Genomic DNA, 23,244 nt, shown 5'->3' with positions numbered 1-23,244 from the left:
ATCAAACACCATATTAATTTTTTAAAAACAAACAAACAGTATCCCATTAAAAAACATGGCTGGTCAATCGAGGCTTGTTGAAATAAAGAGGTCTTCAGCAGGCATCAAAAGCAACACAATGTCGGTCCCTGCCTGACCTCCGGTGGCGGGGAGTTCCGCAGAAAGGGAGCCACCACACTGAAGGCTGTGCTCCGGGTGGACTCCAACCAGGGCATAGGTTGGAGTAACCATGCTTTTTTACAATTATTAAAGAAGCAGGTATCTCATCTACACTTTGTAGTTGCTCCTTTTCTCTGGAATTGCAATCCTTTGTTCACTCGCATTTTATGGAAAATCCAGACAACGGAATCAAATCCAGTATTTTCTTTGTCCACCCATGTTTTATTCCAGGCCTGATTTCTGGCTTTTTATTTTTTGCAACAAAAAGCAGTTGCAGATCCTTCCTGCCCGGCTGGCCAGGTGAAGCCTTATTGAGCCTTTAAGGGCTCCTGTGCCTTCAGTTGAACATTTCCAGTTTGCAGATAGGGATGTTGTGGGAGTCCGAGAGGGGGGTGGAGTCCGGCCGACTCCCCCCCACTCAGCCTCCCAGACCCTGCTTGCCGAGCCGCTGCCTTACCAGACCCACTGGCTTAGCCACCATGCGGTCTGCGAGTGTAACACTTTTCTTCAGGGTCTCTCAAGAGACTCGCAACAAAGGCTTTGTACAGGAACAATTCACATATATTTTAATATCTTAATTAAAAACAATAATAATGCACATGTAATAATTTTACATGCATAACCCACCAAAACAATAAAACAGAGCACAGCCCTCCCAAAGATCTGTCTTTTTTTCAGCTTGAGTCCACAACAAAAATATACATAAAACTTCTCTCTGAAGCTTGATTTTTTTTCTGCTGGCCAAAGAAAGAAAACAGTCTCTACTCCATCCAGCTCTAAAGCAATCTTCTCAAGGTGGATCAGGATCCAGCCACATGGGAACTTTGTTAAACAGCCCTTTATATAATATAAAAGAACATAAACAAGGAACTCATAGTGCTTGTAAAAAAAAATCGTAACTCTCAAAAAAAAATTAAAAACTCTTTAAAAAATCGTAACTCTTAAAAAAAAATCATAACTCTTTAAAAAGATTTCAAAAGCAAAACCGCCATATTAACCTGTCTCAAGGGCTCAGGGTCTTACAGGGAGGAGAAAGCCAGTTTCTTCTACGCTGCAATTTGGTAACTGCCTAAAATGGTGGCCGCTCCCTATCTCACGCCTTTACCAAGCATGTGCAGGAATATTCCTCAGAATTCTTGAATAAAAATATACCAATGGGTTGCATTGGCACCTGGCGGTCGCCCGTTCCCTCAGCGAGCCACCCTTTTGCGAAAAAATGGCAGCTCAAAGTTTTCCGGTAAATGTCATGTTACGTAAATGGCGGCCATAAAGGGGCCATTTACACAACATTACAGGCGCAGTGGTTCATTTGTGGCTGTAATGTTGCATAAATGGCCCCTTCACAGCTGCCATTTATGTAACTTTACATTTATGGAAAAACCTGAGCCGCCATTTTGTGAAAAAATGATGGCTTGTTCAGGGAACGGGTGGCCGCCGGGCGCCTATGGACTGAGGACTCATGCAATGCAGGACGCAGGGGCAGGTGGGCGGAGGCTTGGATGGAGGCACCCATTGTATTGCTTCCTGTTGATCAAGGCTGGGGAATTAGTTATGATTATCCTCTTAATTGCTCCCTTGAATAGTCTCTCTTAATTGCCCCAGTGTCCGTTTCTGTTCCCATATTGGGGGTCAGGAGAGGCGTTTATTACCGACTTCCTCTCCTTGATTTTTCCTTTTGATTTTTTTAATAGGAAAACAGTGCTATTTTGCTATTGAAAAGCCTCTAATAGGATGCAAGGAAACGAGATTTCCCAATCTTGGACTTTCTAAATACAAGTCCACAGCTTGTTGTGTCCGAAAACATCACAAGGTCACTAAAGTAAAATCAGAAGTTGACAGTAATGTTCATACGTGCAGCTTCAAAGGATTAACACCACAATCCTATCACATTTACTCAGACGTAAGTCGCCCTTACTCGCCTGTAAGTGTACATCGGTCTGCAACCTAAGACATGCCAAACACATTTGCATCCAAGTCTTCTTTGGCAGCATATTAGCAAAAAAATTCAGTATACAAGATTTCCACAATTCCAAACATTCAGAGTAGGGTTAAGTCTCTTTTGAGTATGTGGCTCTCTGCAAACATAAAACAGAAGCCCTATTTAAAAATGATTCCTATGCATTCCAATAAAGAGAGAGGAAAAAAGCTCTCAATGTACGCTTGAATTTCAACCAGCTTTTCAGTGTGTCTCAGTTAATCATTTGAACAACGCTTAAAACACTCCCTGTGTCTGGTGTAAAAAGATAAAAAGTATATATCGAAATTAGGCAAAGCCAAAACCTAGTCTGCAAACCTAAAGCAACGGTGCAGGACCTTTTTTTATGTCAAGGGCCTCATCCCCTCGGAAAATCTCTTAGGGAGCAATCCTATGCATGCTTAGGCAGAAAAAGTCACACAACTCCCAGCATCCCCCAGCCAGCATGGCTGGCTGGGGAATGCTGGGAGTTGTGTGACTTTTTCTGTCTGAACATGCATAGGACTGAGCCTTTAGGGATGGCATACTGGGTGTAGGTGGGGCCAAATCCCAAAGTGGGTGGGGCCTGATCTGACAGTAAACCACCCTTTCATTTTCTTTCTGGCATCCCCTTTCTCTCCCTGCCCCTCTTTCTCCGCCACCACTTCTGTCTCTTTCTCCCTTATTTCTCTTTCCCTTTCTCTTTCCCCCCATCTCTCTCTCCTTCCTTCCTTCCTTCCTTCCTTCCTTCCTTCCGTCTTTCTTTCTTTCTTTCTTTCTTTCTTTCTTTCTTTCTTTCTTTCTCTCCCCTTCTCTCACTCTCTTTACCATTCTTTCCCCATCAAAAATCCCCTCCCTCTATTGCAATTAAAGTTAGAAAGCAAGTCTCCAGATTCGCACAAACGGCAGCTTCGTTTTATAAGCCTCGTTGCTGCACGGAAGGCAGGGCCAGGGAGGGGAGGCTGCGTGACTTTTTTCAAAGATGCTGCACATTCAAAGGTGCTGCAGGCCGCATTGGCTTGTGGGCCGGCAGTGCCAGTTCCTCACTACTGCTCTAAAGCGTGCATATCCTTTAACTGTTCTTATTTGCGGAGCATGTATTGGGATCTCTACTATCATTCAAACATTTGGGATGCTTCTGTGTAAGCAGGGCCAGGGCCTAAAATGGCAGGAGAGCATGAATGTGCTGCTGCCACATCATCCCCACATTGCCACCACATTGCCCATCATCCCCATCTGCACTACATGTGACCCCCTACTAGAGATGCGAAGGCCTGGAAAAGAATCAGAAAAATGTGGGGAAAAAACACGTTCCCCCCCCCATTTTTTCTGAGGACTGTCTTTGTTTTTCCGAAAAAATGGGAAAATTGAACAGCTTTGGATTATGAAATATTTTCTTTTAGAATTTAAGACAAAGTATTTCTGTACTGTTACCCTGCCTGTACTCCCCACAAAATGATTTCTAAAAACTATGTAATAAGAACACTTTTGTAGAAAGACTAGAGATGTAAAATGTCTGGCAATAATGAAGCCATGGGGAAAAATATATTTTTTAATTCTCTCTGTAAAATGCCCAGCATAGTTAGTTCTTTCAGTCCTTATTAAAATTATTGATCTAAAGTATATTTTACTGATAGACATTTATGCTCAGTTTCCCAGCATATGAGTAGAGTCTCCATTGTGCGTTCTTGACAATAAATATGCATTCTTGACAGCTTGGATTTTGTTCTATAGAGCTCTGTACTCATTAAACAACTACAATCATTTAGGGTACAATCCTATGCATGTTTAGACAGAAAAAGGTCCTACAGTTCCCAGCATGCCCCAGCCAGCATGGCTGACTAGGGCATGCTGGGAGTTGTAGGACTTTTTTCTGTCTAAATGTGCATAGGACTGTACCCTTAATGTAGTTCTAATCTATTCAGACAATAATTACAAATGTACTAACTGAGTTTACTTTTAAAAGTTAAAAAATATAATGACAATTTTAGGAGTAAACAAAGTCATACATAAAATAACTTTAGGAACAGAAAGGCTGCTTTATGTTCCTAAAGCCTCCCTCCCCAGCCTGGTGCCCTCTGGACGTTTTGGACTACAGTGCCCAACATTCCTGACCATTGGCCATGCTGCCCGAGGCTGATAGGAGCTGATGTCCACAATATCTGGAGGGCACAGGTTGGGGAAGGCTGTCTGAAAGCAACAAAGTGACTTTAGATTTGTAAGGAGTGCTCAAAAAATAAGTATTGCCAAAATGTCAATTTTTTCTGGAAATTTTTTTTTTCCCAGAAATTTTTTTTTTTTTCCAGAAAAACCCCAAGGAAAAAAAAGTTTTTTTTCCCCATGGCCTCGAAATTTCTGGAAATCTTACATCTCTACCCTCTACCCTCTCCTCCACCACCAGCCATGTGGCTCACTTTTGGGGCGATCCAGAGGCAGGTGGGGGCTCTGAAGAACCGTGTCAGCTGGGAAAAGTGACCCGTGTGGCCCTTCCGAGAACCAGCGAGGCCCAAATGCACGGCTCAGAGGCTCCTTCTGCAGCCAGTCATTGTGGGAGGGGCACCTCAGGTAGGGATCTTGGAGGATTCCGCCACGGACTCCAGTGAGTCCCCCGGAGTCCATGGCGGAACAGACTACCCCCCCGCCACCCCCCGAAATCCTCCCGGAACGGACCTACCTAGCTCTGGTGGCGGCTCTGGGTCGTCTTCCGGCACTGCTGGGCTGCGGCCACTATGCTGGCCGCCATTTGCGTCCCTGCCAAGCTGTGAGCCAAGATAAGTAAGTATCTACGTAGCCTATCACAGCAAAAAGTAGGGACGCAAATAGCGGCCACCATGCCATTTGCGCCCCTGCTCTTTGGCATGATAGGCTACGTAAATACTTATGTAGCCTATCACGGCCTAATGCAGGGACGCAAATGGCGGCCGCAGCAGCCCAGCGGTGGCTGGAAGTCCGGGTGCGGCCGGGGAGGATTCCAGGGGGGAGGACCAGATCTCCTCCCCGCCGTCGAGGATTCTGGGGGGAGGACTGGATCGCCTCCCCCCGCACTGCGGACCGCAGCGGAACAAGGTAAGTGGGGCTTCGTACACCCATAATCCCAGGAGATCGCCTGTACGGATGCATTTCTCCTTTATGGCAAAGTGTGGGTGGCCACCCTAAGAATGTCAGCTCAAGCAAGTCACACAATTTTAACAAGGTGTCCCCCCCAAAAAAAGAACAGCAAAACGGGGGAAATGGGGGGGCAGTTTAGGCAAATGCTTCTAACTCTCCTGTTCTTACCGTACGTGAAAGCCCCGGGAAGAATCTGGAAGCTTTCTACTGGCACAATCCAGAAGAGAGAGGAAGACAAACGCCGGACTCTTATCTTGCAGCGTGGAAGCAGGCTTGAGTCCAGTCGGGAAGGAAGGTCTGCTTCTTTGCCAACATTCTAAACATTGCAGGGCAAATGTTTGAAACACACAGGAAAGAGACCATTCCTGTGTGGTCCATACGTGTCCCAGGAGGCCGCTTTTCCTTGGCCTGATCCAAGACGCTTCTCCGCAGCTCTTTGACCGTTTCCCTGATCTGCTTCCAGCCGGCTTGTTTCTGGAAAATGAACTTCAGTGCAAAAACCCGGAATCTGTTTGTTTTTTCCTCTTCTGCATTCAAAATGGTGCATTTTAGAAGCCCCCTTTAAAACAAAACAAAACAGAAATTCCAAATTCAAACATTCTGACTATTTATAAGGGAATATCCCTATTTCCTGGAAAAACACTATCCGCATTTTAGCCTTTGAAGAACCCCTTGTTAAAATTTTGCAATTTTGCTTTGCAAGCACTGCCATTTTTCATGGGTCAGGTTTCCTCCCTGGAGTTTTTAGATCAGACTTTTCCCAACCTTGGGTCCCCACATCACTTTTGACCATTGGCCATGCTGGCTGGGGATGCTGGGAGTTCTGGTCCAACACAGCTGGAGGGCATCAGGTTGGGGAAGGCTTGAGTAGAGCCTTTGGCAATATGTTATGAGGTGCAGAGGAATATGGTATCTTAGGGCACAATCCTATGCATGTTTAGACAGGAGAAAGTCCTACAACTCCCAAAATGCTGGGAGTTGTAGGACTTTTTCCTGTCTGAACATGCAAAGGATTGTAGGGCTTTTTCCTGTCTGAACATGCATAGGATAATAGGACTTTTCCCTGTCTGAACATGCATAGGACTGTAGGATTTTTCCCTGTCTGAACATGCATAGGATTGTAGGACTTTTTTCTGTTTAAACATGCATAGGATTGCACCTTTAAGCCACAAACCATGTATGAGTATAGGGGTGTTACTGGGGTGGTCACTTACACATAGCAAAAACAAAGAGGAAATGCATCACCCAAAAAGGGGACAAAAGAGGACACAGATATGCTAATTTATATGCATATATGCAAATGTAGAAATAATTGCTACCATTTCAATAGAAATACAATGCATCTTATACCCTAGTGGGGAAGATTGTGACCAGATGACTTGCGCGCCTCACTCAGTCTGCTGTCCAGGTGCTAACTCTGAATCGTATCACTTGTAATACAAATGCTCCTCTTTTCATCTTTGAAATGTGGGAGGACGTGCACATCTTGAAACACAGTTTTTCATGACATTTGTTTTTTATTCCTGCAATCGCTTTCCACAAAGCCTTCTGGGATTATTTGAGTGGCTTATTGTCAGGAACTGCTGGGGATGCAAGCTGTGGGTTGGTGTTCCGTTGCTCCTTGCAGTGGGTCATCTGGGACTGTAGAGTGAAAAGGTTTCTAGGGCTATGATGTCATCCCAGACTCCACACCTGTCCAGGTAGCTCATTTGCTCCCACTGACTTGGTATGGTTATAAATGCTTCTGGGTCAAGTCTGGGCTTTGCCTGGGCAACAGTCTTGAGTTTGCTTGTTTAGAGCTGGTTCCCAATTCATATCCTGGCTCAATTCAAGGTACTGGTATTTATCTTTAAAGCAGGAGTGGGCAACAGGTGGCCTGTGCCACCCCCCCCCCCCGGGGCATCCCCCTCTGTCCCCAGAAATTATAAGAACATCAGAAGAGCCCTGCTGGATCAGACCAAGGGTCCATCTAGTCCAGCATTCTGTTCACACAGTGGCTAACCAGCTGCCCATGGGAAACCCACAAGCAGGACATGAGTGCAACAGCACCCCTCTGCTCATGTTCCCCAGCAACTGGTGCACATAGGCACACTGCCTCTGATACTGGAGGTAGCATACAGCCATCATGACTAGTAGCCACTTATAGCCTTCTCCTCCAGGAATTTGTCCAACCCCCTTCTAAAGCCATCCGAACTGGTGGCCATTACTACAACTTGTGGTAGCAAATTCCATAGTTTGACTCTGCACTGTGTGAAGAAGCCCTTATTTTGATCTGTCCTGAATCTCCCACCAATCAGCTTCATGGGACGACCCCCCGGGTTCTCGTTTTATGAGAAAGGGAGAAAAATCCCTATCCACGTTCTCCACACCAGGCATAATTTTGTAGACCTCTACCATGTCACCCCTTACCCTCTCCAGTCTCCTCCTCTCCTACTGAAACACCCCCTTTGCCCCTTCTCCAAGGTTGCATTCCCGATCTCGGAGAGGCACCTGGCATGTTTTTTTTCCCATCCCAGCTGTGAGGGGGAAGGGGGTTGGACAAATTCCTGGAGCTCCGATTCTTGGGCCCGCGGTTGGAGTGCTGTCTCTGACCTTGGATCTGGGAATCCAAAGTATCCTATGGCCCCTCAGATACCATCTAGGGGCCATAGGATTGTTCCCTAAGAAGCCTGCTGTGATGCTTTCCGAGAAGTAGTGTATTCCACAGACATGGGGCTACTGCTGAAAAAGCCCTGCCTGCCAACCTGGTTGTCCTCAGGTGCAAGTATGGGCTTCAGAAGAGGACCTCTGAGTATGGGCAGGCTCATATGGGTGAAGGTGGAGTTCAGTTGACTTGGCACCAAGCTGTGTAAGGCTTCAAAACAGAGACTGGTAACCTCCAGACGGTGGGCTCTATATAGCCCATGGTGGTCTCCCATCCAGCCCTCCAGTTTCTCACCTAGGCTATGCCCCCTCTTTTCCTGAGGGAAATCTCTTATCTCCGGTCAGCAGCTGCTCAGATTTAAGACATGTATCTTTGCTTTTATTTTCTCTTTCATAAAACGATGCCTGACGTTCATGTGAGTGCAGCAGTTGGCAAGTTTGGGGGCTTTACAGTCTTGTGTGACGTCTTCCTTGTGTCAGTTACAGGACTCTCATCAGGCCCACGTACAAGATCTCATACAGAACGGTGACGGCCCTTGAATGGCGATGCTGCCCTGGTTTCACCGGCAGCAACTGCGAGGAAGGTAAGTCTACTGGGACCCTTCTGTCTGCTTCAGTAAGGGTGTGTACACAGAGGTGTGAGTAGGGCCGTATGGATTGTGTAGAATCCGCTCTGTCTGTGGTTCACGGATTGTCAGGCATCTTTCGTCCACGCATTGATGGAATTGGATTGTTTTGTTTCCGAATCAGTGGAAATTCACATTCTGCACGAATGTGCATTTGTGCAAATTCCATTGCTTTAGCCCATGCTGAAAATGCACATTTTTGGCCGTTTTTAAATTTTGCCTATTTCTCTGCAACAAAATCTGCGCAAAAATTTGGGGAAGTTAGAAAACGGTTCCACAAGTCCGTGGAATCCACCTGACAGGGGAAAAGCCAGTCCACTGTAGAATCTGTGGGCTAGCTTCATGAGAATCCTAACTCATTTGGTTCCATTGCAGATTTCTCCACCATCCTTAGGTGTGAGCGTATATGAGGGTGTGAGTGTTTACCTTCCATTTGCAGTGATTTCAGTTGGAAAGCCATGACCATGTAACTACGTTAAATGCTGGTCTCTCTTACATTCCTTAACTTGTGTTATGTTTAGATGAACATTGTTATTTAGATCTTATTTAGATGAGTGTTCTTATGCTTGTGGTTTGCAATGCCACCCCCTCATCAGTGACATATTGTTATGCATTAGCTGTACGTAGGGTTGGGTTCCTTTCTTCTCGAGTGTCATCTTGCCATTCAGTTCTTCAGTCTACAGACCAACCAACCATGATGAGGCTGGTCATAGTGTGCAAAGAAGCAGCAATTAAAGTGCGATTATCTGCACTGCTGTCTCCATGGTATTGGAGGACAAGAGCGTGCACATTTCATTTTCAACACGTTGCCTCCACTTACACAATCGTTTTTACAGGGTTGCCCCAACTAATCCATGTATGGTCAACTAGATGACACAAGTGCAACAAAATTTTCTGGTCAAACGATCATCCAAGGGCATAGAAACTACTGAACAAATACTCTTATGGTTGTGTATCTGCACCGTTAGTAGGTACAATATCTATTTTCTCAGTGTGTATAACCCTCGTCCTCCGCTTCCATTTCTTTCAATAAAGTTTCTCTAATACAAAATATATTATTCTATAATAAGCAAGAGAAAAGCTCAGTATTGTGCTTGTCCACAAATGATCCACCCTACCTGCAATAACATCTCTCACTTTTCTGTTTCTTGCCTTCCTTTTCCCACCTATGTCTGGCTTCCTCTGCCACAGCTGTTTTCTTCCCATTTTGCTCCACTCTCTTTGTTTCTAGATGATTGTTCGAGGCTGCATTGGTTAAGTCTCACATTATTTCATTCACTCCCTCTAATGCTAAATGCGGGTGGCCCGTGCTGATAGGATCACAGCCCAGACAGGATCACAAAACAAACTGCATGCCGAGGGGAACCCTGGGATATGCAGAGGTATAAAAGAATTAAATTCAGGCCTCCCCCAGGAAAGGGCAGTTCCACCCCTCAAACACTTAAAAACGCGACTGCGCATACATGTCCAGTGTATGTGCGACTCTCCCTGCATGGTAACCGTTATCTCCCACTCCTATCAAAGCTTGTACAACAGTCTTTAAAAAGCGCGCTAGGCCACAGCTCTGAGTGTAAGGAGGAGGATCTGGAAGCCAGAGAGAAGAGGAGGAGAGAGGATGGAATCAGGAAGGTGACCAAGAGATGGATGGGAAAGGCAAAGAAGGAGAAACTTAAGATGGATGGGATGGGAGTAGAGGCGGAGGGGGAGTTGGCGGGACAAGTGACAGACTGTACACTTTTCACATCAGGAGTGGAAAATGTTGGATATTCATAGCATCCCTAACTATGAGCCAAGCTGTATGTGTGTGTTTCTGAGCAGATTTTGTTACACACAAAAAAGGCTCTTGCTATGGTTGTCTGACTGTGCTTATTTATCTGTTTTGTATGGGATTTTCTTTGCAGAAGCTGAGGTTGATCCTATCTGGTCCTATTGGTATTCCTTTTCCACTCTTCTGTTTGAACGAAACCTTTCTCTCCCCATACCTGGCAACCTCTCGCATTCTGATAGAGTTGAACCATTGTTGAAACTCGCTATGGAGTATAACAAAATGTCTTGACCCCTTGCTAATAGGTTCAGGTTTTTGAGAAAAGTAACCACTTAACCATCACCAGCTGGCAGGCACCTCCTTAAGGCTGATGGCTACAGATTGTTTAGATTATAATTATCTCAGGAATTTTAACTCTTAACCAGGCAGCCGACAAAGAAGAACTCCAGCCCGCAAGGACGTCTTGCTGGCAGTTAGCGAAACTCGGCTGTGCGATTTGGGGGCTTTAAAACTTCGCTGTTTGTTTCCTCTTTTGAAGGAGAACGGCCTACCTTCTTCATGGGATGTCCTTGTTCCCACGGTACATGCCATGGCTGTGTTTATGCAGGCAATTTTGATAGGGTTTGGGGGCTCAGACTTCTCACACCAGGCAGCACAGTTGGGTTTCTTGCATCCAAACCATGGGCTTCCATGGGCTTTGTCTCTGATTCGTTCTTAGTGAAGCGACATCAAAGCCTGCCACTAAAAAAGGTGGGAGAAATGTCCATCAATTCTACCCTGATGGGATTTTATCCCTGTTTTGCTAGAGGCACTCATTGCTTTTGGTTACTCATCTGTAGCCTTCGGTGTGGGGCAACCTATACATTAAATACGTACAGATGTGGGTCATTTAGTAGTTCTGACTGCAGAACATGGTGCAGGGAAGTTATTAGGGCTTGTGCTTATTAGGGCCAACCCCACAAATGGGACTTAAATGGGTGACCTGAGTAGGGATGGCACGGGTGCCTAATTCCATCCGGGAATCTGGCAAAACAGCCTCTGCCCGCACCCCTGAGCCCCGCTCACCAAACCCCTGCCCCCATTTTTGCAAAAATGTATATTTTTGCGCACATGCAAATATGTGCATTTGCAAAAATGCACATTTTCATCCATACGCAAATATGCATTTTTGTGATCGCCATTTTATTTTGCGAAAAATGGTGACCGTGGAGCTCAATGAGGCCACCAGGGTGAGTGTGGGCTGCTCGCTGAGCCCAGGGGGGGCTCAAGTGCAGTCCAGGGACCAGCGAGCAGGGGCAGGGGCTGGGCAAGCGCCCGGAGAACCCAGACCTGGGGGTGGGTTCGCACATCCCTAGACCTGAGGGATACGAGGCAGGGATTCAGGTGGCGATGCTGCCGAACTTTAAAACAAGCATGCTCAGAAGGCGGATTTTCTCAGCTCATGACGTCTGGATGTATCTTGAGAAGCACTCCACTCCTCCCAAAAGTCTTCCTCTTATGAAAAAAGTAAATCCAGATTATTCCAATTTGTGCTGGTTTGGTGCTTGATTTTGTTGCGTGCTCTGCATTCACAACCTGCTTCTTAGCGTTCCACAGGAAACTTAGTTTGCAAGCTAAATTTGACCCTTTCAGCACTACGGAGTGTTAAACACAACATAATTTCCTCAGAAATTTCCCTTCCCACCGAATTTGTGGGAGCCTTGTGTTGCCCACCCTCACCCCCTTACTTTCCATCTCCATTCATGTGTGCGCATCACATGACGGGGAATCATATTCCTCAGTCCTCCATATCTGCAATATAGGGCTAATATAAGACTAACCTACCTTGCAGGGCTGTTGCGAGGATAACAATAAGTCCTATACATGAAGCACTTTAGGCATTAGAAGGAGTTGTATAAATACTAAGTTTTGAATAGGGATGTGAAAGAGAGGACATTGCTTGACTGAAATACAATGGCAGCTTTTCTTTCTCTCTGCAATGTTGTCGCCAAAGGATTTGGAACTTAATAGGGATGTACAAGTGAGGAAAAATAATAATTTTGCTTCTGTATTAATTTTCATTTTAAACATTCCCTTCATTTCATTTTTTATTCAGTCAGACTGCATTTGTGCTGGCTGGGAGTGATGTTGGTTGCAGTCTAACATGTCCAGAGGACACCAAGTTGAGGAAGGCTGTTGCAACATATACATTAAAACATTTATCTATGTTTAGTCCAAGACCTTAACACCAGTTTGTTATTACTCACATACTTGAGAGTATGTTATGATTTGAGAGCCAGTGCGGTGTAGTGGTTAGACCATTGGACCGGGACTCTGGAGACCTGGGTTCTAGTCCCCACTCAGCCATGAAGCTCACTGGGTGACTTTGGGCCAGCTACTGATTCTCAGCCTAACCTACTTCACAGGGTTGTTGTGAAGATAAAAGGGAGAGGAAGAGAATTGCCTTAGGTTCCTTGCAAGAGAAAACAAAAAAGCGGGATACAAATGTAATAAATACATTTTAAAAAATAAATACAAGAAAAACTTAGGGATGGACGGACAACCCTTGGGAAGAGATGAGTTTGTCTGGCTGAACTCCGAGACAGTGTCTTTATTTGACATATTTTTAAGGGTGCAAACCCAGCATTGATTCCCAAGGAAGAAGCTTTCCTGCTCCAGAGCTTGTCTGCCTAAGGTTCTTTACCCACTTTGTTACGTAAGCAAGAGGTTCTGTTGAAAGCTCCCCAAGCTTATATCTCCCTGACTATCTCTGTCTCCGACTGGTCTTCTGCCAGTGTGTCGCATGCAACCTCATTGACAAAGACGCCCGAATGCATGAGTAGGCTAAGAGGCAGCCAGCCCGGGCCATGTCCTCCAGCAGGCTTTGTGCATGCGCATGCGTTGCTCTTCTCCTGTGATGCATGCTGGTGCCACTGCGGTTGTGCTGCAGCGTTTGTTCAAGCAGGCAGTGAGCCGGCACCAGGCAGGGGGTGAGTGGGCAACAGCGGTGGCGAGGTGTGGGAGGACTGAGCTGTGCGCGCCGCGTGAGGGTGGCCACTTCAGCGTGGCCTTGAAGGAGGAAATGCATCGCCCCAAAAGAGGACAAAAGAAATAAGCAATTTTCATAACACGCGCATATGCAGATGTATGCAAATGTAGAAATAATTGCTATCATTTAAATAGAAATGGTTCACTGGGAAAGACCCTGATGCTGGGAAAGACTGAAGGCAAAAGGAGAAGGGGACGGCAGAGGATGAGATGGCTGGATAGCATCACCGATGCAATGAATATGGACTTGAGCACTCTCCGGGAGAGAGCGCAGGACAGGAAGGCCTGGCGTGCTGTGGTCCACGGGGTCACGAAGAGCCGGACACGACTGAACGACTGAACAACAAATAGAAATGGTGCAACTCACCATAGTAGAGAAGACTGACCAGGTGATCTGTGTGCCCGCTTCGTCTGCTGTGCAGGGATTAACTGTGGATGGGCAACTTCAAGGCCCATCTGCCTGCTCTCCCCCCATGACTGGACATCTCTTCAAACAGAAGACACCGTCAAACAGAGAAGTGTCCTCTGCCAGCTCCCCAAAACAGAGGGCTGTCCTCTGTAAAGGAGGACACCTGCCCCCCAGCCCCACAGCCTGCCTTGTCCCCCCTTAAGTTAGCCTGCTGCTTTCAAGCATGGTGAATGATGTGGTCCCATTCCCAGTTTTGAAGCAAGATTCAAGTGCCACTCCAGTCAGCTTCTGTATGTCAATGTGTGGGTGTGGATGCCATCTTGCCCTCATCTCAGGCAGCAAAATGTCTTGGGCCAGCCCTGAGTGCAAAGTACTGAAGCTCTTATTTGGCTGCCTGGGTTTATGGTTCGAGACCACAAACTAGGGATGTCTGTTGCCGGGAAATCCAGTTCTTTTTGGGGTCGACGGAGTTCCACAGCGTGTACGGCTCGATTTGCATTTGCAAGCTGAACTGTGGGCTTTTCCCCGAGGTCCAGGTACTTTTTTGTGCATTTGTTTGGCAGGATCTGTAATTCGCACAAATCTCTGAGCGATTTGAGCAAATTGCTTGGACATTTGCGCAGATTGTGGAATGTGTGGGAAAATGCGCAGAATGCCTGGAAAATCCGTGAGCTGGCCCAACTTGCTACAGACTGAGGTGGGCACCACAGCTAGAACCAGAACAAAGGCTGGGGAGGGGGTGAACCTAGGAAAATTTGTCAAACTCCATCCCCAAAACGGATTTCTTTGACATCTCTACTTCCAGTGCCCTACAGTCTTATCCCTGCTTGTTCCCAGGCCCAAGGAAGCTGCAGGTGAACCCTGGGCAATGGAACTTGTGAGGTACACCCGTGTTTGTGGAGGGTCTTCATTAATTCCTGGATTGTTTTGGCTGCTCTCGGGATCCAGCTAAGTTGATAAGATAATGACGGACTTAACAGGAGTTGTTGCTTCAGCTTTGGAGGGACTTTACTCAAACAATTCTCCTGGTTCATAAGCCTTACTTTGTTTCTGTCTCTCTCCCTCTCCCTTTTTGGAGCAAAGGGGATTTTAGCTACAACAGGAAATGAGCCCCTGAGCCACCCAGACCGTGGCCTCTTGATATAAAGACCATATGGAGGAGGGCAGCACAGAGGTGATGTGGGCTAGTTATTACAATCGTGCATCAATTTGATTGATTTGAATCCAAGATGATGCTGACGCCTCAGCCTAGTCTGTTTCCCTCCTCCCATATGCTTCGAAGTTCAAAGCCCAGGGACCATCTCCTGGGAGAGAAAAATGTCCCCCGCCAACGTGGAAACTTGGCGCCAATTTGATGCCGGCCAGCTCATGACGACCTTGTTTTGCTTTTGCTAATATCAGATGTCAACTCTTCTTACCCTGCTTAGATGTAGATGTTCTTTATTCTGTAACGGAATAGTGCAGATTCAGCAAGAGCGAAACAGAATTATTCAGTCCACCTGGCTGCTCTGGGAAGGGTGGGTAGTTCATATGCTGCGATTCCCTCGCAGTTCAGAATTTAATGCAGAATCAGCCTTTCTAAGGAATTTCAGCATGCACGCTCTTTTAAGAACAACTTTCTAGCCCTTATGGTTGTGATGAGACAGTTGAAAGTGTGTGCAAAATGCCTGCTGATTTACCAGAACATAAGAACTCAGGAAGAGCTAGCCAAATGCTTCCAGCAGATCTTCCAGCAGGATGTCCTTCTCTCTGTCCCATCAGCCAGGACAGCTAGACTGGTGAGGACGAAGGAGAGGGCCTTCTCTGTGGTGGCCCCCACTCTGTGGAACTCCCTCCCTAGGGAACTCCGCCATGCCCCCTCTTTAAGGAGCTTCTGCCACTCATTAAAAACGTGGTTGTTCAGGCAGGCATTTGGGGTGGGTTAGGGTATTTTTAGAAATATGATGTTTTTAACATAGAATTTTATTGTTTTAAACTGTTTCTATTATTGTACATTGCCCAGAGTGGCTGGGTGACTGGCCAGATGGGCGATTAATAAATTTAATGAATAAATAAAAAAAAATTAACAGGGTTTGAAGGCAGCAGCTCTTGCTCACTGGTTGTCCTCCAGCAACTAGTATTCAGAGACACTGAACAGGGTACTTTCAACTGGCCATTAATAGGTGATAGCTGTTGATAAACCTATCCTCCGTTAATTTGTCTAATCCCCTTCTAAAGACTCTAGAAGCCAGCTGTTTTGTTGAATACGGTGGTCGCAGGTCAGGGGTGGAGTGTCCATGACCTGTGTCATCCTTTCTCCTTCCCCATGCTTATTTTATTTTATTTTATTTTATTTGTGGCATTTTTATATCACCCATGAACAGTAAGTTCCCTAGGCGGTGTACATTTAGAAAACAGCAACTATGAAATATAAGGAATACAAAAAAAAAAAAAAAAAGAACAAAGAATTAAAAACAAGTTAAAAGAGCATCCAAAGAAAATGTTCAGGAAGAGAATAAGTTATACAAATTTTTGCAAATTTGCCCAATTTACATAAGTCATAGAGGTTGCAGAAGCTGGCTTTTGCTGTCGCAGAAATGTGGTTACCTTATGATGTGGTTACCTTGTAACTGAGTACATAAGCTTAGCTCCACCTGTGGACTGCAGAAATGATTTGCCCATGCGACGGGTGAGTGACCAGGGTGCAACCTGTCAGGGTTGCCTCTGAGCACAGGGAGTGGCTCAGTGGCTCAGATTCTGAAGAGGAATTGCGGGAGGTGAAGGAGGAAATTTCCCAGGCTTGCCCAGAGATAGAGATGCAGATTCCTCAGGCTTCAAAGGCCCAGCTGGACGGAGAGGGCTTCTCTTCACACACCCCTGTGAGAGATAGCGAACAGGGAGAGGTGGGGCTTGGAGTGCCCGAATTCTTAGACGCCAGGTGCAGACGCAGAGCCAAGAGAGAGATGGCAGGGGTGGAGCTTAGACGGTCTGCCCGATTGGCCTGGCGTGAACAGCGGTGCTTAGAGGCCTCACGAGAAAGAGGGAGATCCCCTACCCCCACCCCTTAAGTTAGGACAGTAGCCTGCCTTTTCTTCAAACGGCGGGCAACGTTCGTAGCTTTCCCTTGAACTCCCTGAAGGTGTTTCTTTTGTTGATCGTGAGTCACTGACCATTTGCATCTGTATGACCCATTGAAGTAGTGGAGTAAAAGCCAAGAACTGAAGCCTCTTGTCTGCGTTTTGATTTGGGTTCTGAAGTTTACAGCAGGGGCAAAAGAGAATCCTGACACAACCCATCCCAATGCTTAAGAAAGGGGGAACCAAGGGAAGTCTGACTTTCCTTGGTTCCTCAACTTCAGAATTTGCAAATTCATCCTCTAGACTTTAAAGGGGTGGTGACGGGGAGGGGGGAACCACCAATGGTTTTGGCAAAGCTCCTTGTTTATTTATTCATTTTTATTTGTTTGTAAATTTATGGATTGCCTTTCTGCCCAAATAGGGCCAAAATGTACTATAATTTAAAAGCTTTAAATTCTTTTTAAAAACTTTAAAAACAATTTAAAACTTTAGAACAGCACCAGCAGCAGAACCTGAGAGCAGGAGACAAAAAGGTTTTAACAGAATCTAAAACTGAACAGAAAAAGGGACAGCCTAACTTTCTTTGGGAGAGAGCCCACAGGCGAGATGCCTCCACCGAGATGCTTTCTCATGTTCCACCCGCTTAACCTCTGGTGATGCTGGGACACACAGAAGGACATCTGAAGCAGATCTTAAACTACGGGCAACTTCATATGGGAGGAGGAGGCCCAACAGAAATCCTGGCTCCAAGCTGTTTTGATTAAGCCAGTCATGCGTTTGCTACATGTGGCACAAATGTCTTCCATGTACCCCAAGATGAAAATTGGAGGTGTGCATCGCTGACACGCTCAGGAAGGTACACATAGGTTTTCTGGAACAGATCCAGTAAAACGGGCAAATATTCTGCTTGCACCGGTAGGAAAACCCAGTCGTCTCCTGGCATCCCACCTCCCCTTTGCCCCTTGAGCAGGGCATCCTTGAGGGCGTCTCCGGGATTCCCCTATTCCTGGCAGTTGTAATGCAGGCTGCAGCAGGGAAAACAGGGGTGTCCTTACTCTCTGCTTTTGCCTTTTGGATCGTATTACTGGCCGTACACTGCTGGGGGGCAGGGGTAAATACTGCACGGGACTCCCTTCGTCTGAGGCGCATCAAGGTTGCTATCTGGAGGCACTTCAGACTTCTGATAAAGTTCCAACAAAATACAGTTGCCTTTATTTTTTTCTGATTACTGTGCACAAACACACAAAATGGCAGACACCTGCACACGCTGCTCCTGCTGCTGCTCCTGCTCCTCTTCCTGCTCCTATTGCTCCTGCTCCTCCCCCTGCTGCTCCTGCTCCTTCTGCTGTTCCTCCTGCTCCTCCTTCTGCTGCTCCTGCTCCTCCTGCTGCTCCGGCTGCTCCTCCTCCTCCCGCTCCTTCTGCTGTTCCTCCTGCTGCTCCTGCTCCTCCCCCTGCTCCTCCTCCTGCTCCTCCTGCTGTTCCTCCTGCTCCTCTTCCTCCTGCTGCTCCTGCTCCTCCTGCTGCTCCTCCTGCTGTTCCTCCTGCTCCTCTTCTTCCTGCTCCTCCTCCTGCTCCTCCTTCTGTTCCTCCTGCTCCTCTTCCTCCTGCTCCTCCTGCTGCTCCTGCTCCTCCTCCTGCTCCTCCTCCTGCTCCTCCTCCTGCTCCTCCTGCTGTTCCTGCTCCCCCTGCTGTTCCTCCTGCTCCTCTTCCTCCTGCTCCTCCTCCTGCTGCTCCTCCTGCTGCTCCTGCTGTTCCTCCTGCTCCTCCTGCTCCTCCTGCTGATCCTCCTGCTCCTCTTCCTCCTGCTCCTCCTGCTCCTGCTGCTGCTCCTGCCCCTCCTGCTGTTCCTCCTGCTCCTCCTGCTCCTCCTGCTGATCCTCCTGCTCCTCTTCCTCCTGCTCCTCCTGCTGCTCCTCCTGCTGCTCCTGCCCCTCCTGCTGTTCCTCCTGCTCCTTCTGCTGTTCCTCCTCCTGCTCCTCCTGCTCCTCCTGCTGCTTCTCCTCCTCCTGCTCCTCCTGCTCCTGCCCCTCCTGCTGTTCCTCCTGCTCCTCCTGCTGATCCTCCTGCTCCTCTTCCTCCTGCTCCTCCTGCTCCTTCTGCTGTTCCTCCTGCTCCTCCTGCTCCTCCTGCTGATCCTCCTGCTCCTCTTCCTCCTGCTCCTCCTGCTCCTCCTGCTGCTCCTCCTGCTGCTCCTGCCCCTCCTGCTGTTCCTCCTGCTCCTTCTGCTGTTCCTCCTCCTGCTCCTCCTGCTCCTCCTGCTGCTTCTCCTCCTCCTGCTCCTCCTGCTCCTGCTCCTCCTGCTGTTCCTCCTTCTCCTCCTCCTGCTCCTCCTGCTGCTTCTCCTCCTCCTGCCCCTCTTGCTCCTCCTCCTGCTGCTGCTGCTCCTGCTCCTCCTCCTCCTGCTGTTCCTCCTGCTCGTCCTGCTGCTCCCGCTGTTCCTCCTGCTCTTCTTCCTCCTGCTGCTCCTGCTGCTCCTGCTCCTCCTGCTGCTCCTCACGCTCCTCCTGCTGCTCCTGCCCCTCCTGCTGTTCCTCCTGCTCCTGCTCCTGCTCCTCCTGCTGTTCCTCCTGCTCCTCTTCCTCCTGCCCCTTCTGCTGTTCCTCCTGCTCCTCCTGCTGCTCCTCCTCCTCCTGCTCCTCCTGCTCCTTCTGCTGCTTCTCCTCCTCCTGCTCCTCTTGCTCCTGCTCCTCCTGCTGCTGCTGCTGCTCCTGCTCCTTCTCCTCCTGCTCCTCCTGCTCCTCCTCCTGCTCCTTCTGCTACTCCTCCTGCTGCTTTTCCTCCTCCTGCTCCTCTTGCTCCTGCTCCTCCTGCTGTTCCTCCTGCTCCTCCTCCTGCTCCTCCTGCTCCTTCTGCTGCTCCTCCTGCTGCTTTTCCTCCTCCTGCTCCTCTTGCTCCTGCTCCTTCTTGTTGCCTTTATTTTGTTAACCTTGTTTCAAAATTAAATAAAATTTCATGGATTAAAAAAGAAAAGTAATGCAGGGGTGGGCAGCTGTGGCTGTTCCAGGGGGACATTTTTGCCCCCTGGACCCCCACCCCACCGGCCGCACTCCCGCTCCTGGCTCCCTGTGGAATTTTATACGGCTTTGACAGCAAAAGAAATTGGTGATTTGCCACCCTAGTGGTAATCTTATGCTTCTTTTTGTGTGTTTGTTGTTGCTGCCACCAATTTCATGGATGGGGTGGTGGCTGGCATGGCATGTCCACACTGGGGGTGGCAGTGGCCTTGTGTTGCCCACCTAGAAGGAGTCAATGCATCCAACACACTGGCTTACTTTTTCGAGTGCACACAGGTCAGCCTTGCTAGTGTGTTTGGGCACACAGCATTGGTCATCTGTGAGTTAAGGCCCCCTCCTTAACCCAATCCTTACATACCAGACCTCATGACAGCTGTCTGTTGATGTGCATATTTCCTTCATTGCCCTTGAACAACAACAACAACAAAATTGAAGAAAACAATTCTTCACATTATTTATTTTGGAATCTCATGGTATGGATTTCTGCCCATTTCCCTATTTTAATCAAGATTTGACTGTGTTTTTAATTCCTTGCCTACTAAATATTCCCAACGCAGCATAGCTTTCTTATCGCACAGAAATCTGATTAGCATACTTCCCTTTTCATCCACCAACTTGGAAAGGAGACCTTTCGAATGGTTTTGCATCCAGGACACCATTCCAAGGCACAATTTCTCTTCCTTTTGAGCTTTCAGGATGTACTGCAAGTTACAGTGCCCAGTGTGAAGAAAGGGAAAAGAGATCGGAGGACCTCTGTTGTGTTGCCCTGTTGCTGCTGCATTTGTCATTGTGGCTGCAGGAGCAGAAATTGTGCTAATTTAGCATGGAAATTAAGCATGGAGGGAGCTTGTTTCTAAGGGGAATTGTGTTCTGGTAGCCGTGTGCGTTGTTTCCCTGCTTAATCGGTGTGATTTTTGCCACTACCTCTGTGGCAGATTCGGCGGTGAATTAGGCAGCAGCAAATTCAGCCGCGGAGGTACAGTGCAGCCCGTGGTGGGTTCTGGGAGGGGGTGGAATATGGCCCCCTGACTCCCAGAAGTTGCTCAGCCCTGATTTAACGGGATAAGTGAAAACAACCACATTCATTTAATAGATACGATATATACTGATAGTAAACTCTGTTCTCTGGCTCCTTGCGTAGCTAAAACAGCACCTTCCATGCACAAGAGGGAGGTATCAGCAGACTTGAGGGGACCCCAAGGTTTGCAAAAGTATAAAAAATATCTAGGAAAAAAACATACACCCAAGACAGATCGATGAAGTCTGTGCATGCTTGGCGGGTGTGGAATACAGAGTGCTTCTTCACACAGAGCTTTTATCCTTCTATAGAGATTGCTCACTCACGGAAGTTTGCGGGCCCTTTAGATGACATCGTGAACCTCCAGGGCGTCTCTCGCACTAAAGGACCTTCATTCCGTTTTTAAATAGTTCGGAGATAATGAGCTATCAAATTACCCTGCTTGAGTTTGTGAAAAAGGAAAAGCCGCAAGAAGAGGAGCTGGACCAATGAAACATCTGGAAGACTCAGATAAGGGGGAGAGGGAGGGGGAAAAGGAAGCGCATGTAAAGGGAATCCGTTGTGATCCTGCATTTAAAAGGGAAGCAGAAAGCCCCGTTTTAAATGTGGGATTTTAGACTGGTGTAGAGATGCTCTAAAAGACTCTTGGGGGAAAATAACAGAAAAGAAGGGAAAGGAGATGGAATGAGGAATCCTGAAAGAGGACATGGGTAGCTGGGCGAAAGCCTGAACTTTCTCTCTCTCTGCCTAACCTGCCTGGCATGATTGTTGTGAGAATAAAATGGAGGTGGGATGAGTAGAACCACATATGCTGCCCAGATGTCCTCTGAGAAAGGGCAGGGTGAAAGAGGCCTGAGTAAAATTACTCAATAACATGGGACTGTTTTTGCAGCTACTCAGAACAGCTACTGTAGGTTGTCATAGTTGGGAACAGCATCTCATGACCTTGCTAGTGTGTTCTATTTTTTAAAAAAATGTATGTCAGGAGTTGAGGGAGTGGAACGTGTAGGGACCTCTGTGAACATAGATCTACCATCATGGTTTAGGTGGGGATGGGGCCCCTGCAGCTGGTCCAGCACACCTCTTTCCTCTGCCCTCACTTCCCTGCATCAGGTGTGGGTAATAGAAGCCACTCCCAGGTGGAGGTAATCTGCTTTGGAGGGGAGAAGGTCAAGTTGCACCCAGATCTTTTCCCACTGCTTTGGAGGGGAGGGGGTTAAGTTGCACCCAGATCTTCTCCCACTGCTTTGGAGGGGAGGAGGGGTTAATTTGCACCCAGATCTTCCTCTCACTGCTTTGGAGGGAAGGGGGTTAAGTTGCACCCAGATCCTTCTCCTACTGCTTTGGAGGGGAGGGGGTGAAGTTGCCTCACTCAGATCCTTCTCCCACTGCTTTGGAGGGGAGGGGGTGAAGCTGCACCCAGATCCTTCTCCCACTGCTTTGGAGGGGAGAGGGTTAAGTTGCACCCAGATTCTTCTCCCACTGCTTTGGAGGGGACAGGTTAAGTTGCCTCACTCAGATCTTCCTCTCACTGCTTTGGAGGGGAGGGGTTAAGTTGCACCCAGATCCTTCTCCCACTGCTTTGGAGGGGAGAGGGTTAAGTTGCCTCACTCAGATCCTTCTCCCACTGCTTTGGAGGGGAGGGGGTGAAGTTGCACCCAGATCCTTCTACTGCTTTGGAAAGGAGGGAGTGAAGTTGCCTCACTCAGATCCTTCTCCCACTGCTTTGGAGGGGAGAGGGTTAAGTTGCACCCAGATCCTTCTCCCACTGCTTTGGAGGGGACGGGTTAAGTTGCCTCACTCAGATCTTCCTCTCACTGCTTTGGAGGGGAGGGGTTAAGTTGCACCCAGATCCTTCTCCCACTTCTTTGGAGGGGAGAGGGTTAAGCCGTTTCTCCCACTTCATATCTAAGTCCAAAGAAGAGCTGCAGGGGTTCTTGATTTTGGCTCTTCCCTCCCAGCCTCATACTAGGGATCACGGTGTTGCCATGCTGGGATCACGGGGCACTGCCCCCGAATCTATTTCTCAGGGTCCTTAGTCTTCATTGGTGCCAGTGGAAGAGTTTTCTTTCCCAATTCTCAGCTTAATTGCCATTCAGGGAGGCAGTTTTCAAGGGGGATTGTAGTTGAGAAGGGAAGGGTTAAATCTTCATTCCTACGCCAAAAACAATCTTCCGCTGCATGGCAAATTGCAATTAAGATTAGAAAAATGTTTTCCATTGTTTTGGGATGATCTAGGTCAGGGTGCAAATTAACTGAAGATTTTGTTTCATTGGAGAATATTTGGTTGATAAATTAATTGGCTGGCTTTGCCTCCCATGAAACGTTAATAAATCCTAGCAATTATCTCTAAATTTGCATATGCAGATTGCATGCAGATTTGTGTCCCATAGGCTCGGGCCCCCAAACTTTTAAGTGCCTAGCAAACCCCCTGCCAGTAATGGGCAACCTGTGGCCATCGGC

General features: G+C 47.6%; 1 protein-coding gene across 3 annotated transcripts in view; it reads left to right on the top strand.

Moving 5' to 3' along the window:
* COL26A1 (collagen type XXVI alpha 1 chain) overlaps window positions 1-23,244 on the top strand; it is a 211,875-nt gene that overhangs the window by 36,712 nt on the left and 151,919 nt on the right. For all 3 annotated transcript variants that reach the window (XM_084823050.1, XM_084823048.1, XM_084823049.1), the window contains exon 3: window positions 8,351-8,448. In XM_084823050.1, coding sequence (XP_084679176.1) covers window positions 8,351-8,448 — 98 coding nt within the window. The remainder of the gene's footprint in view (window positions 1-8,350; window positions 8,449-23,244) is intronic.

The sequence above is a fragment of the Heloderma suspectum genome, chromosome 16 (genome assembly GCF_057233095.1).
Source record: "Heloderma suspectum isolate Gila_16-S chromosome 16, 16-S_ref, whole genome shotgun sequence".
Lineage (NCBI taxonomy): Eukaryota > Metazoa > Chordata > Lepidosauria > Squamata > Helodermatidae > Heloderma > Heloderma suspectum.
The sequence above is the reverse complement of the archived record's forward strand: the minus strand, read 5'-3'. Positions and strand labels throughout refer to the sequence as shown.